The sequence below is a fragment of the Molossus molossus genome, unplaced genomic scaffold (genome assembly GCF_014108415.1).
Source record: "Molossus molossus isolate mMolMol1 unplaced genomic scaffold, mMolMol1.p scaffold_m16_p_11, whole genome shotgun sequence".
Classification (NCBI taxonomy): Eukaryota; Metazoa; Chordata; class Mammalia; order Chiroptera; family Molossidae; genus Molossus; species Molossus molossus.
In genome coordinates, this window is record NW_023425346.1 from 34,731,491 (window position 1) to 34,747,191 (window position 15,701).

Genomic DNA, 15,701 nt, shown 5'->3' on the forward strand with positions numbered 1-15,701 from the left:
CCCATAACCACATTGATTAAACCAGAATGGCCCAGGCATTAGTAGTTTTAAAGCTCCCAGGGGATTCAAATGTGCAGCCACAGTTCAAAACTATTGTTCTAGCATACAAACATTTCGATCCTCAATTTCTTAGTCTGAGCCTGGTTTTCTAAGCTACGTGTTCTTCACCATCCACCTCTTAGAGATCTACTTAAGAGGCATCCTGCTCAGATATAGTTTAAATAGATGCTATTTAGCTTCCATGAACTGATGTCAACTAAATCTATATTTATGATTTCATTATTCTAGATTGGCTAACTAATTGTGGTTAAATACCAGTGAATGCTTTATAAATGGCTTGATGCTTATTTTGCAGGAATAATTTCAGCAAGGATGCTTTTCCTGATGCTTCATGACACAAATACATTACAGGAAAGGAAAACTCAAGACTCACAAGAGCATATATTTCTGCAAAATAATTTTGTCTCACACAAGATTGAGAAACAAAATCCAGCCAGCATCCAAAACAGGGTTGGCTGAGAACAAAATCCAAAAGAGTGATTTTTCCATAACAAAACCAGATTAGCAGAAGTCAGGCTGAAACTTACTATGCTAAAAAGATCCTGCATTTTCTGGCTATGTGCAATGTAGGGGGTCATGAACTTCGAAGAGTCCACTTTCTTCTTGACAACCTTCTTCCTCTCCACCGGCTTTGCGGGTTCTGGCTGGGCCAGCGCTGGTCTGGAAGGTCGTGATTGCTCATGGTCAGATGTTGTTGTCCTTGTTGTTGTTGTTTCATAGATTTCTGTTATTGTCTGAAAATTTGACATGCAGTTTGACATTGTTATAACAGTAAAAACTGTGATAGGCTCGATCGTAGTGTTCTGACTTTAAGTCGCACCTATATTCCTGGCATTATTTCTCCATAACTAAAACAGGCCAAAGCAGAAAATCACACACTGTATCCAGCTGAAAGCACATTATGTTACATACATAAGGCTGGTTGCTCAAGATTGCATGGAGTAGAACCGTTATGCCTTATTAATTTACAACATGGCCTTAAAATTCCACTTGCAGAAGGGAACTCAAGCACTTTAAGGTAGGATAAAAAACAGAAGTAAAATCTTCTTAAACATTTAAAAATCTTTTTAAATTGACTGAGTCAAGTAAAAGCAAACTTGGGATCAGAGAACAAAAGATTAAGACAATCAAATAAAGCTCAAATTCTTGACTTTAATATTAACTTTTGAGTAAGTCTAAGGAAAAGTTGGTTGCTTATTCTGCATGTATTTAAGCTTCCTCTCCTGTAGTATGAGACAAAGAATAATGAACTTTATTTTAAGATGAATCACACCAATATTACAAGTGATTACCATTCTCTTGGCTGTCAGTTATTTAATGTGAACTGGAATGACATTTGTACTAATAAATGCTTAGGTGAACAGGAATAACGATGACAACATAATGGGGTAATTATCCTCACAACAGCCTTATGTGTGTGGTAGGTGGGAAATTACTGTTTCTTTCAAAAAGCTGTAGTGGAAGAAACTAAGGCCCAAAGTTTGGGTCTAGTCCAAGGTTAAAAATACTGTATGTAAGAAAAGAAGATATGCAGCCAAGTCTTCAATCCATCTCATAGTATAATTTTCTTTACAGCTAATACCACCTGTATTACAGGAAGAATTCTGGCATCAATTTTGAGAAGAGAAACCTAAGCAATAAAGAAATTGTCCATCTAAGACAACTTCCCTTAGGGCTGTCAGACCATTGCTAATGGGCTGCTTTCTGCTCATTATTAATGATGTGTGGTTGACCTTGAGAAATTAACCAATTTACAGCATCTACAGATGTTAGTTTCCAAGCAGTCACAAGATCGCTGTGTAGGCTTTGGAGTTAGCCAACCATATCATGGTTTGTCATGCTCAAGAGTAATGCTCCATGCAGAAAATGAGGCATGAGTGAGGTGTTTCACCTTGGGGAAGACAATGTTCCAATTTGGGATATTTATGGGAAATGGCTTTCTCAGAATTCCTAATGTGCTAGAGTCTAAGTAGCATTTTATGGCACTGTCAAGGACAAAGGGTGGGGGGCACCATCCCTACTGGCAGAGTTGGTGCCCCACAAGTTACACCTCTACACAATACAACTGCTGGTCCCTATGCAAATCACAAGTCCAAGGCCATCCCTTTGCTGCAGTCAGAGTGGTGCTAAGCACTGACATTACTCTAATTAGCATCACCTTCACCAAAAATACCACATGAACAATGGGGGAAACCATCCCCTAGCACGTTGGATATGTTGAATAGCAAAAACGGAGGTAAAACCTGTCAAACAAGTAATATTCTTATACCACCAGCTGCTAAGCACACATAGGTAAGTGATTCCCCCTTAGGTTGTCCTTTTTACCAGCCCTGTCGCCCTGGGAGTGTGAGAGAGAAGAGGTTCTTCCTGCTTTATTGAGCACACAGTTCATGCAGGTGTGGGCTGGGTCTTACCTCACCCGGCACCTCCTCGTAGACTGTCTCCTCTGTGTAGTACTACAAATAGAGCACAAAGGTATCGCCATGAGAACCAAAGCAGAAACCACCTCTCCTCTGCCTCAGCTGAACCACCTGGATTATTCCACTAGCCCACCTGATTTGCTCTACGTATGGAAGGAAGTAGAAGGGGAAGTCTGTTCATATTTTGGACCCCATTTTAAATCTGTGAAACTTGCGGGCAGCTAAAGTGAATGCCATCAGACTGGACAAGGAGATGCAGAGTGATTTGAAAGGTGTCACAGGATGCTATGTTGCTTAAAACTTTTTTCTTCTGGTACCCAAATAGAATTTGCTTAGAAAAGAATATAATGCCTGGCCAGTTTGGCTCAGTGGTTAGAGCGTCAACCTGCGGTTCAGAGAAACCCGGGTTCAGTTCCCGCTAAGGGCATGTACCTTGGATGCAGTTTGTCCCAGCCCTGGTTGGGACGTGCGGGTGGCAACCACTCGATGTGTCCCTTTCACATCGATGTTTCTCTCTCTCTCTTCCTCTATCTGAACAAAAACTGGAAAAATGTCCTCGGGTGAGGATTAAAAATAAATAAATTTAAAAAAAAAGGATATCATAATAATTTAAGTATATGGGTTGGGCAGAGAAAAACTGTGATAAAACTCATTGTTGGCTGACTAACAATAAAACAAAACAGAAACCTCAGTGTGAATAAAATTTTTAAATGGACAGTATCATGGAAATAATATATCCAGAGGCCTCTTCACATCTCACTTATCCCTATACTACCTTGATTGCTAAGTAATAAGAGCTTCTTCTGCAATGATGGGTAAATCCTTTCCAATAGTGTGATAATCCTAAAAGGGGTGTTAAAATAAAAATTTACAAATGCCCAGGAGTGAAGGGAAAAAATGAGAACATTCCTCATCACAAAATGTGGGAGTTAGGCAACAATTTGCCACTAAATGGTTCTGAGATTCCTACAGGCTGGACCTGAAATCAAATCTGCTTTTGTTCTGCTTCTTGACATCACCAGCAATAAATAGACGTGATAGGAACTGGCTGACATTTTGTTGCAGATGCGTAAGGAGAGAGGAATCCTGCCCCCAGCTCCATCGGGTGAACAGGAGGACTGGTTTCGGCCAAGGCACACATGGAGGGGGAGACAAATGAAGCACTTGGCTCATTTTCTCACTCAAAAAAAAAAATGTCTAAGATTTTTTGCTTCATTTTTCTTTTCTCTGCCACCAAAACACATACCCGATGACATGGAAAAACACAGAATGCAAAATCTCCCTCAGTGGCCTCTTCTCTTGCCCTTGATTATTTAACCATTGTCAACAGGCTACATGCTCTATTTCACTTGCAGTAGAATTAGTACAAACCTTGCCTAATGTCCCTCACTCTTGCACTTTCTTTGCTCCTTTACCAATTTTTACATTTGAAATCTAATTCTATCTCTGTGTTGCCCGTCTGGTGTGGCTCAGTGGATTGAGCGTGTCCCATGGACTGAGAGGTCCCCGTTGTATTCCCAGTCAGGGCACGTGCGTTGTGGGCTCGATCCCCAGTAGGGGGCGTGCAGGAGGCAGCTAATCGATGTTTCTCACATTGATGTTTCTATCCCTCTCCGTTCCACTCTCTCTCTCTCTCAAAAAAAAAAATCAATAAAAACATATTCATAAGTCCATCTCTGTGTCCTCACACAATGCAATCAGAAATCACCAGCTCCTACAGGAACAGAATGTCTTTTCCAAGCTTGTGCCTTCCTCACATGGGAGATAGCATTTGGACACTTTGGGAAATACTGTTTGATGCTGGTCCACATGGACCTCTGGCCACACAAAACTCAGTGACTTGAGAAGAAATATGAAACTTAAATAAATGATTCATAACTGTTTTAGATTTTACTGGCATCCAAGTGAAAGCCACTCTTTGGTAGCCATTCAATTTTAACTTTGCTGGGCTCTCATGATAGGTAAATGTATCGTAGACATAAGCTTATAAGAAAGGCAACATTATCCAAATGGTTGGCATTAACTTATATGCCAAGTCTCACTTTTTAAAAAGAGCTTTGCCACTAGTTAGACAGTACATGGGTTGCTTCTTTTCCTTTCTTTCCAAGTTTATTTAAATTTTAGTAGAAGTGAAAGTATAATTTTATTTAGATGTCCAAGATCCCTAGGAGATGTATCTTAAAAGTGAATTCCTCTCTGTTTTGTGAACTCTTCCCTATTTTCTCAAATCTGCCCCTACCCCATTCTCATGTCATCTTTTTTGAGGTCAGAGAGACCTTGGTTCAACACTCTCTGGCAGGAAGTCTATTCGTTCAGCACCTGCTGGTCAGACCCAGAGCAGTAATGGGAACAAAATGGCAAGGACAAGATGCCTAAAAATAGCCCCCTCCATTTTTATGACATCTCGTTACCAATCAAGCCGAGCGCTAAGGAGGGTTTCTAGTGACCGATGAACACAATTATTTTAAGAAATACAAGGAATATTTAAGTTGGAAGCTAAAAAGTATTTCTGGTTTTACCATCACAGGGAAGACCATTTAATTTATAATTGTGTTAGTGTTTGATACTGATTATTTGACCCTTAGGGACATATGTAAAATGCACACTAGTAATAATTGATGCTGTGGCCTTTGGCACTGAAGCCAGAGAGTATATTATACTGTATGAGATTCATTCTGGGTTTTAAAACAAAACAAAACCATATACATATACATACATATATGTATATATGTGTATATGTATGTATATATGTGTGTGTATATATATTCTTCAGTAATAAAAGCAATTTTATTTCTAGAATAAAATAAAATTTCCTTCATCTAAATATACACTGGCCCATAACATAATCTTCCAAAGACAAATTTTGGCACTTTCATTTGAAATTAGATTCTAGGAAGCTCTTAAAATTAATTTTATTCTTTTTAGAAAGCACAGATTTTCAAAACTGCCTCCAAGTTCATACATGTATTTAGATCACCATCAGCTGGTCATTACCAGCCACTTTTATATTCCACGGAAGGCAGGAGCCGGTGAAGAAAAGCCATAACGTGATAAAAACAAAACTAGATAAAATATATATAAAATAAACGACGTTGTGAAAAGTGTCAGACATCCACCAAAAATCTGAGGGAATGTTTCAAGGTGCCATTATGGTTTTATTCTTTTTCAAAATCTGGAAGCAAAGGCTAGTTTTGTTCCCTTCGGCAAATACAACAGAGTTGGTGAGAGTCCGTGGCTCCAATTCTTTCTTGGGAGCATTGTGAGATTTTTTTCTTTAATTGATTTTTTTTTTTTTTTTTTTTTAGAGAGAGAAACATTGACATGAGAGAGAAATCAATCGGTTGACTCCCATCTGCATCTCGACTGGGTCTGTGCCCTGACTGGGAATTAAACTCAAACCTTTTGGTGTACAGGACGACGCTCCAACCAACTGAGCCACACCAACCAAGGGTGAGTTTATTTTTATATGTATGTGTGTGCACATATACATGTATATAACGTCTCATATATGCATATAATCTCATATATATTATTCCGAACATTTAATTCATATCTCCCTGTAGATAATCAGTTGGTTGAAGCAAAGAGTTTTTTCTCTATTTCTATGCAGACACTGAGAAATATTTCAGTTTCCAGAACTTTTTCTCCATCTTCTCTGTCCCTTTGGTCATGGGGGTTGGGAGGTGGGGAAGAAGGTCGTTTTAGTTAGAAGACAAATCAAAATCTGCCTTTACCCTACACTTTGTATTTTGGGGGGTTGGAGAAGGCGCGGGGTTGATCGTTTAAAGAAAAGCAAAAGTGGGAAATGGTGATATTTCTTTTTAGTTTTAAATCTCACATAATTATAGTGAAAGTGAACATAAAATATTCCTTTCTCATGCTTTAATGATGACTCTTTGTCAAGTTACAATAGACAATGTATTTTTCAAATGATTAACTCACCTACACGCTTTGACTGTTGCTACATAAAATACTTTGCTGTCAGAGTCCGTTTTTTTAAATCTTACCTCCACCACCTCCTCATATTCTTCATCATCTGCCATTTTCTCTGAGTAGTAGTGGCACCTACAAACTTCTCATATTCCAGACAAATGAAGATACATTAGAATCCATCCCCAGGACTGAAATCATCTTACAAATATTATAAAAGCAGACTTTAAAACGTAGCCATTCTACATCTATGTTTGCAGGCTAGGGGAGAAAAGACACGTAAATGCAGATTTGAAAAACTGAACCTCCCAACGTCTTCCCCTTGAGGCCCACAGGGACATGGTGGGCATTGGGTGTTGCTGCTTGTAGCTATGTGTGGTCAACTTAGCTCAAGTTGTAAAATGAAGTTGAGGTAAGGGAGTCAAGAGGGTTTAGGTTCAAAGGAACAGAGTACTTAAACTTCCAAATACTTGGACAGGAACATTTTCAAACACAAATTTTAGTGAAAGGAAGGTCAGCCCAGCTCTCTGCAGAAGTGGTCACGTTTCCCCCAAAGCACTGAAACCCTAAGAGGGCTGCCGTAGGGCTCTGCTCTATTATACGGTCCCCAGTATATCTTATGCTTCTGATGAGAACAAATAAAAACAAGTCTGCCAATAGATTTGGAAAGAAAAATAGAAACCTCAAGGCAATGGGTTTATTTTCCTCCCGAACACCATTGGCTTGTATGGATTTTTCTCTTTCGCTTCTGTAGCTCTCAGTCAAACCTGGAAAAGAACAATTTGTTGACACGCTGACTGACGCATACGCCTGTAGGCCTTTGGCCTGAGCTTCTGACTCAGGCGCTAACGAAAGGATCTCCCAAGGCCTTTGCAGTTTGACGCCAGAGAGTGGGACTCTCTCTTGATAAAAGTGGATGATGACTTGGAGCAGCTGTCCCTTCGCCCAGAGACATTTGCCATGTAAACCAATACCCTGCTATGGCTGGTTTTGTTAAGCTAGCGAAACTGCCACTCTTGGGGCAAATGAAGCCCAGTAGAAAAGGATAAATATAGGAACGTAGACTATAGATCCTTTTCTGTACTAATATATTTAGGAAAAAAAAAAAATCAAAGGCAAAAAATGAAAAAAATGTTGTTAGACAAGAGAGCCCACTCAGTTAAGCAATCAATTGGTTAGTATCAGACTTGGTTCTAACCACACACTACATGTCAGATATTAGTAGGGCCTGAGCACAGATGGGGTTACAGACTTTCCTAGTCACCGTTCCCATCACTGATTTCCCCAGTTATGACCCAAAACTTTGGAAAATACTTCAAGGGAAGTTGTGGAACGTCCCCTGAAAGAATATTACAGAAAAAGCCATAAATGGGCCTTACCTCCAATCTATCAAATCAATTTCCTCAGCAGCAAAGCCTCTCCCAACTCTCCCCTCCTGAGAACCCCAGGCAAGAGCCAGCGTGGTGTCTGGGCTCTGAATTATCATGTGGCAAGACCAGCCAATCAGATCCTGAGTTGCTCAAATTTCAGAAGCTAAATATACTGAGTGATCTTCTGAAAACCACCTGTTCATCAATTTCACTAAAGGATAAAGGGTAACAAATTGCTTGCTTAGAGCTATTCAAATGTAGTAAAATTTTACCTAACTTCCAGCATATGGAGTTCAGATTTCTGTTAAATCTCTCACTGACTGCAACCCTGTTTAATACCATATTTATGCAAAATAATGTGGAAGAAAATAAGCATGATTTTGAGGGGTTTGGAACCTTCTATAATTGTTTTCTTCACAGCATTTGTCCAATCTTCACAGAGGTGAGTATGTTCGCTCCATGCAGCTCACCAGGTGTGCTACAGAGGTTATAGGTTATTGGTGTGAAAGACACAGAGGAATAAGATCCAGAAAGTATCAAGTTGGCAAAAATAATTTTTAATGTAATAAAATGAAGTGATAGATGAAACTATTTAATAGTGACACTAGATAAGCTATCCACAGGGCATAGTGAACAAGATTAGGCCCTATCATTTTTCTATTACTAAACCGGGGCAGGTATGCCAAGATCATATTCATTCTCTCTCTCTCCCTAGGTAAGGCCAGCGGCTAGGAATAGTGTCTCTCATATGTGACGGGGTTACTGATGTCCTGTTTACTCAGGTGGCTCTTAGAAGCAGAGTGTGAATGCAGACACAAAAGGGTACATTATCTGAGCAGCAAGATCAGATAAAAATGGAAATCAGTAAATTACAAGGAGATAATGCTCTGTTAGGCAAGTCAGAGTGTAAGACATTGACTTTGTACAAATTGTCTGAAAATTTTCTACTTGAAGATAATTTTCACTGATTTAATCTCCCTCCACTCCTCTGGACTAAGGCAAAAACCCAGTGGGTCACCGATATCTTGATAGAAATGTCAGACTAAATATATGGTAATGGTTCTTTTTGAGTTAAATGTTAGGAAGTAATCTCATATCATTTTAAACATCTGTGCCTCTCTCCCTTCTGTGATTCATATGGTCATAAATAAAATTGAACATCATTTTGTCATGTTTACTAATCATACCTATTCATTTGGTATATTCTCACAGGTTTTACGACCAAAAGATGTATGAGTAATATGAGACCATTCACTTGGCAGCTGCATTCTAGAAGAATTATGACTTATTCTTCATTATGTGTTTTAAAAGATGGTGTTAAATTGGAAAATAACACAGGCCCCATTTTTTAAAAACCATATAGTACAAAATTATATAAAATAAAGATAAACATAGACATTCTAATGCTAATCTGGAATTATGCCCTCTGGGGATGAAAGAGCAGATTTATTTTTCTTTCTGGCCTGCATTCTCTTCTGTGGAAGAATAAACTAATGCCCTAATTTATTGGTAGGTTCTTATCACATGCCTTGCATGTAGAAAGTGCTCAATAAATGTTGGCTATTATAATTTATAAATCATTACCATATTTTACATTGTATTAGAGTCCTTGCTCTTTATTCTGTATAAGATCGAAATACCAAAACATTGCAAAGCGTCTGAAATCAAACATTGGTTAGTCTAAGAATTTATGAATCAATAAGAGTTTGACTAGAAGCCTATATAATGACTACAGTTCAGTGCCAATAGCAAAGCTTCAGACGATATGCTTTCTTAAAGATCAGAGTATAGAAGTGTCGTATCTGAAGACCAGAAGACATTTGATGGGGGAGATGGCATTGTAACAGAGTTTTTGTCATTGCAGTTCATTTGATTTCATTTATTATCTTAATCAAATTATATCTGCACATCGTTTAAGAATTAAATAGTTCTTCAAGCTCATTATATTGTTATTTATCTCTACACATTTAACAAAAGGTCCACATTACTCTTTACAGATTTCTATTCAATCATAGGCATTATCTGTTAAGTCCCCACCTTGGGAAATGAGGTATAGTTCTCTTTCACATAGACCCCGGTTCTCATGAGACACAGCCTCATCTCTCATCCTTATATCCTGGTAATCAAGTTTCTATTTATGTAATTCAGAATTCAATGGTTACATTATTATGACTAGCAAAATGCTATTCACAGTTGAAACCCATACATTTGATTTTTTTTGTTGTTTCCTGCACAAGGGCTTATTTTTCTGAAAGTTGATATTTTTCTTTCTCTCTCTCTCTCTTTGCTGTTATTAATCCTCACCAAGGGTATTTTAGATAGAGTGGAAGGGAGAGAGGAAGAGAGAGAGAGAAACAGCAATGTAAGAGAGACACATTGACTGGTTGCCTGCCACATGACCCCACCAGGGCTGGGGAATCAAACGTGCAACCCAGGCATGGGTCCTTGACTGGGAATTGAACCTGCCACCCTTAGGTCTACAGGCCGACAATCCAACCACTGAACCAAACCAGCCGGGTCTCTTTCCCTGCTTCCTTTTTTTCCTCCTAGATAAGCAGTACCTAGTAGAACTTTCAGCAATGATGGAAATACTCTATACCAGCACCATGAAATATGGTAGCCACTGGCCACATGTGGCTACTGAGCATTCAAAATGTGGCTATTGTGACCACAGAACTGAGTTTTTGTATTTTTTATTTAATTTAAACTTAACTAGCCATGTGTGGCTGGTGGCTATCGTGTTAAGCAGCACAGTTTTAGATATTTATCACTAACTACCTAAAACTTTCTGTCTGAACCTGCTCTCGGTATACATATTCAAAGACATTAGGCAGAATTCTACAGTTGTATCCATTTCATCTTAAACCTCTCAGGGAGCCAGCCTTTTGTTCCATCTGGACTAGCTGGTGCTTGGCTCTTGATTCCCCTTCACTGCCATTCTGGGGATTATGCAGATTTATATGAAAATTCTGATTCCTTTATTTAACTAATATTAGAGTAGGTACCACGTACCAGGCATTGTACCAGGTGCTTCCTTCACACAGCAGGCACCACTAGTTGACTCAGCAAAGTGTATGCTCCACTTCTTGCTTATTAACAGAACCACAATTTAGTTTGGGAACAGAAATGTGCTCATTTAAAAAATATAGTCCTCCTCAAGTCCATGAGAATGGCACAGTTTGCCAGTAAGATTTAAGTGTAATTCTAGAGAATAAAGTTCTGGGAAAAGTATTTTACTAATGAGCCACGTCAGATTCAGCCGGCACGTACTGTTTTCCTTTTGCCATTCTTCCCTTCTCCAGTGCTGGAACATAGATGCAATGTCTGGCGGCACAGCAATCATCTTGAGACTATGAGGGTATATGCCACACACTGAGAATGATAAAGCTAAAAGAAGCCTTACCTGGAACAATTTCTTTAATTTTTATATTTTGTAATTATTTTATCATTTAAGAAGTTTAATATATAATTGTACAAATAATTATATCGTGATTATTTTAAATGTACTTGCATATAATATATTGATTTTTTTCTATTTTGTACTTTACCAATTACTTATAAAGTTGGTTATTTCTCATGTATATTGACCATTTGTGTTTTATATTCTGTGTATTGACTGCCCATATCTCCCCTCTTACATTAATTTATAGGCATTCTTAATATATTAAGGATGTTAGCCATTTGTCTCTTGTATTATATGTTGTGAATATTTTCTCCACTTTGTTGTAGTATCAGTGGCCACAGAGATGGGTTTTGTTTTTTGTTTTATCCTCACCCAAGGACATTTTTCCATTTTTTGTTCAGATAGGAGGGAGAGAGAGGAAGAGAGAGAGAGAGACACATTGATGTGAAAGGGACACATCTAGTGGCTGCCACCCACACAACCCAAACAGGGCCGGGGACAAACTACAATCGAGGTACATGCCCTTAGCAGGAACCAAACCCGGGTCTCTCTGGACCGCAGGCCGATGCTCTAACCGCTGAGCCAAACTGGCCAGGGCCACAGAGATGTTTTAATATTCTTTTGCAGCCAAACTGGCAATCCCTCCCTTCCAGCTTTAACACTATTTATTGAATGAATTGAATTTGAAATGCCACTTTGAGCATGCATTAAATAAATATATATGTCTGTTTCTTGTCTCTTGTGTTTTTTTCTAGTTTTGTGTTCTTTTTACCTTCTGGGTTTTTGTTTTTTAATTTATTTGATTTTGTTTTTGTTGTGAAGTGTAATATATAGAAAATGATATAAAAGGTATGTGTACAATTTAGCAAATGGTGGTAAGGTGAGTATTCATATAACTACCACTCAAGCACAGAAAGGGCATCTCTATTGACCTTGACAGTAATAATTTTCCTTGCTTTTATTTTCAGTCTTACTGCCTATGTATGCATATGTAAACAATACGGTTTAGTTTTGCCTATTTTTAAATTGTATATAATAGATTCATGCTATATGCGATATTTGTAATTTAACTTTTCACTTAATATCATGTTTGTTGATTTTTATTATTGTATAATATTTCATGTATGACTATATTTCTATTGATCCGTTCTGCCATTAAGGGGAATTGGGTATTTCCAACATTTGTCAACTAAGAATAAAGAAGAAATGAACGTTCTTGAACATGTATTCTGGTGCTTACAGGCAACTAAATGATCAGAGTATGTAAGTAAAAGTGAAAATTATAGGTCAAGGCATATGCTTATCGTTAACTTCATTAAATAACACTACCTGTTGCCCAGTGTTGGTGCCAGTTAGTATTTTCATCAGTGATGTATGTTCCTAACCTGGCCACCACTTAAGATTAAGCTCTCTAAATTTTTTAATATGTAATGGATGTGTAAGAGTGAATCTTGTGGGTTTAATTTGCATTTCCATGGCTGCAAGTAAAGTTGAACTCCTTTGCATATGCTTATAGATATTTGGGTGTTTTATGTTTTGTTTTGTTTTTTTTAAGCAGTGTCAGTTTAATTCTCTTGCTCATTTTTAAAAAAATATATTTTTTTTTATTGATTTTTTTTTTTTAGAGAGAGAGGAAGGGAGACAGAGATAGAAACATCCATGAGAGAGAACATCGATTGGCTGCCTCCCGCATGCCCCCACTGGGGATCAGGCCCACAACCTGGGCATGTGCCCTGACGGGGAATCAAACCAGTGACCTCTTGGTGCATGGGTCAATGCTCAACCACTGAGCCACACCAGCTGGGCTCTTGTTCATTTTTGTTGTTTTTGTTGCATTGTTGGCCATTTGCTCCTTGAGCTGTATGCCTTCTTTATTCTGGATACTAATCCTTTGGTGGTTATTTGTGTTGCAAATCTCTCCCCCCTCTCTGCCGCTTATTTTGTCATCATTTTCACACTGACATTTTATTAATAGTAGTTCTGAATTTTCATGTGGTCAACTTCATCAATCTTCTTCTTTGTGACTAGTGCTCGCAATAATTTTTTTTTTTTTTTTTTTACCTCAAGATTGTGAAGATATATTCCTATATACTCTTCTGAAAGCTTTGGAGTTTCACTATTCACACTTAAATCTTTAATCTACCTGGAATTCTTTTTGTATATAGTACAAATGAGATATCTAATTTTATTTTTTGCATGTGGATAGTCAGTTGTGCCAGCATCCTTTATTAAAAATTCCATTGTTAGTGTCGGCCTGCGGACCAGAGAGTCCCGGGTTTGGTTTCCCCTAGGGGCACGTACTAAAAAGAAAAAAAAAAAAATTCCATTGTTTTCCCACAGGATAAAATTCCTTCTCTGTTATCAGTCTTATCCAGACGTATATGAGTTCCTTCTGTGCTCCCTATTCTATCCACCTGTCTATTTGTCTGTTTCTGTACCGATCCCTCTGTTGGTGCTGTTGTCATTCCCTGTGATTGGCCTTGATGTCTGGAAGAGCGAGTTCTCCCTCGATATGCTTTATCTTTAAGAGAATTCTGGCTCTTCTTGTCCTGGATAGTCTATACAAATTTTTGAAGAAGTTTACCAATTTCCCTAAGAAGTATAGTCTCTTCTGTTTAACTAATCTATTCGATGCTTTAATTCTGTCTTAGTGACCATGTATCTTGAGTACATTTTGATATTTATAGAGCAATCTGCCCCCATTCTTCTAAAAGTCATTCAGTTATTCTTATACTTCTGTTCTTTTAGAAATAATGATAATTAGCTTATCAAGTTTCATGAAAATTATTCTTGGATATTTTATAATTGATTTTAACTTATAGATGTATTTGGCCAGAATTGACACTTTCATTATATGCTCTTCCTATCCAGATTCTTTTTTACATCCATCAATAAAGTTTTTTTTTTTTTTTTTACATAGATCTTGAACATTAAGAAGTCTAAGTGTAATCCTGGGTATACTAAAGAATTTATTTTCATGGTAGATGAGAATTTGTGTAGACTTTCTAATATACATTGTTTATCAATTTTATTTTTATGGCTATTATTGAGTTCTTACTATTACAATTCACTTTTTCATAAAATTCATTAGGAGTTTGAGAAAGGTGACAATAAATGTGTGTGCTCCGTCTGTCAGTCATCTCGAATCCAGAGTATGGATATAGTTTCAAGTGAATTTTGGATAGGACTTTAAGAGCTGGAGACAGCAAGGGAAAGAGCAATCCAGAATTAGTAGATAGTATGAGCAATCACTGAAAGGTGGGAGAGTGTTCAGCATGTTTGGAGAATGAAGATTAATCTGGTTTAGATCAAGTAGGGACTATGGAGAGAGGTAATGGAAGACGACAAGGTAGATGCTGTGCTGTGGAGGACCCTGAGTGCCCCGCTAAGCGGTAGAAAACTGTGTGTTCTGACACTGTCACATTGCTATTCTCTTCTACAGAGTGTAGAGCTTTGAGTCAGTCAGACGTTGTCAAAGTAGAAGTACATCAGCAACACACATTACACAGTATAAAATAAAACATATTTGATTGTGAATCATACAGATTCAATAACACAGTGAGGTATATAGGTATGAATAAGAGCTTTCTCACATTATCAACCTCCCAGGCATTATTTGCTTTCCAAAATCCACGTTGAACACAGTAAGTGTCACCGCTGTTGCCCACTCATCCTTCTGAATACTCCTACCTCCTCCTCTGTGTTCTCTAAAATCAGACCCCATGAAGAATACATAAACATCAGAGAGGGAGGTTTAAGAATGTTAAATTACCCTCTGGTCCATTTCTTTCTTCTTTTTCTCCTGTCCCTGCTTTCTTGTAGGATCGGGCATAGGCTTATCTTCTACCTGAGCTCTTCACTAACTCGCATTGTTTGAAGACTCCTGACTTTGAGGCAGGGTCTCTCTTGATGTCTGCATGGAAATGAGAACAGCCTAGGGTTTTCTGTGTTTTACTTCTATTCTCCTCTCTCCACAGCCTACCCCAAAATTGCTCTTTCAACCCACTGTCCATGGTTACTCAATTATCATGGAGTAAATTATCAGAATTTACAATTTACTGCCCATCTCTAATCAGTCTCCACAAATGAATGGATCTCAAAAAATGTCAGCCTTGCCCTGGCCAGTTTGGCTCAGTGGTTAAAGTGTTGGCCCATAAACCAGAAAGTCCCAGGTTCGGTTCCGCTAAGGGCACGTACCTCAGTTGCAGTTTGTCCCTGGCCCCGGCTGGGGTCGTGTGTGTGGCAGCCACTCGATGTGTCTCTCTCACATCGATGTTTCTCTCTCTCTCTCTTCCTCCTGTTCTATCTGAAGATAAATGCGAAAATGTCCTCAGGTGAGGATAAAAAAAAGCCAGCCTTAAACTGGTGAATTCTAAGGCATTTCCAATGAGATGTAAATATAAAAGATTAAGGCCCATTTTCTTGTGTGGCTTTTGAACCAACTTCATAAACAGTGACTCTAATTCTCACTATCACACACACATTATATGTGTGTATGTATACATAAATGTGTGCACA

General features: G+C 38.2%; 1 protein-coding gene across 1 annotated transcript in view; it reads right to left on the reverse strand.

The window, feature by feature from the left end:
• Window positions 1-7,867, reverse strand: part of NEB (nebulin) — a 194,532-nt gene extending 186,665 nt beyond the window's left edge. The window contains exons 1-5 of the mRNA XM_036253262.1: window positions 7,790-7,867; window positions 7,093-7,177; window positions 6,488-6,552; window positions 2,475-2,516; window positions 588-794 (exon numbers count right to left, since the gene is read on the reverse strand). Of these exons, the coding sequence (XP_036109155.1) occupies window positions 588-794; window positions 2,475-2,516; window positions 6,488-6,523 (285 nt within the window). The 5' untranslated portion in view covers window positions 6,524-6,552; window positions 7,093-7,177; window positions 7,790-7,867. The remainder of the gene's footprint in view (window positions 1-587; window positions 795-2,474; window positions 2,517-6,487; window positions 6,553-7,092; window positions 7,178-7,789) is intronic.
• Between the last annotated feature and the right edge of the window lie 7,834 nt (window positions 7,868-15,701).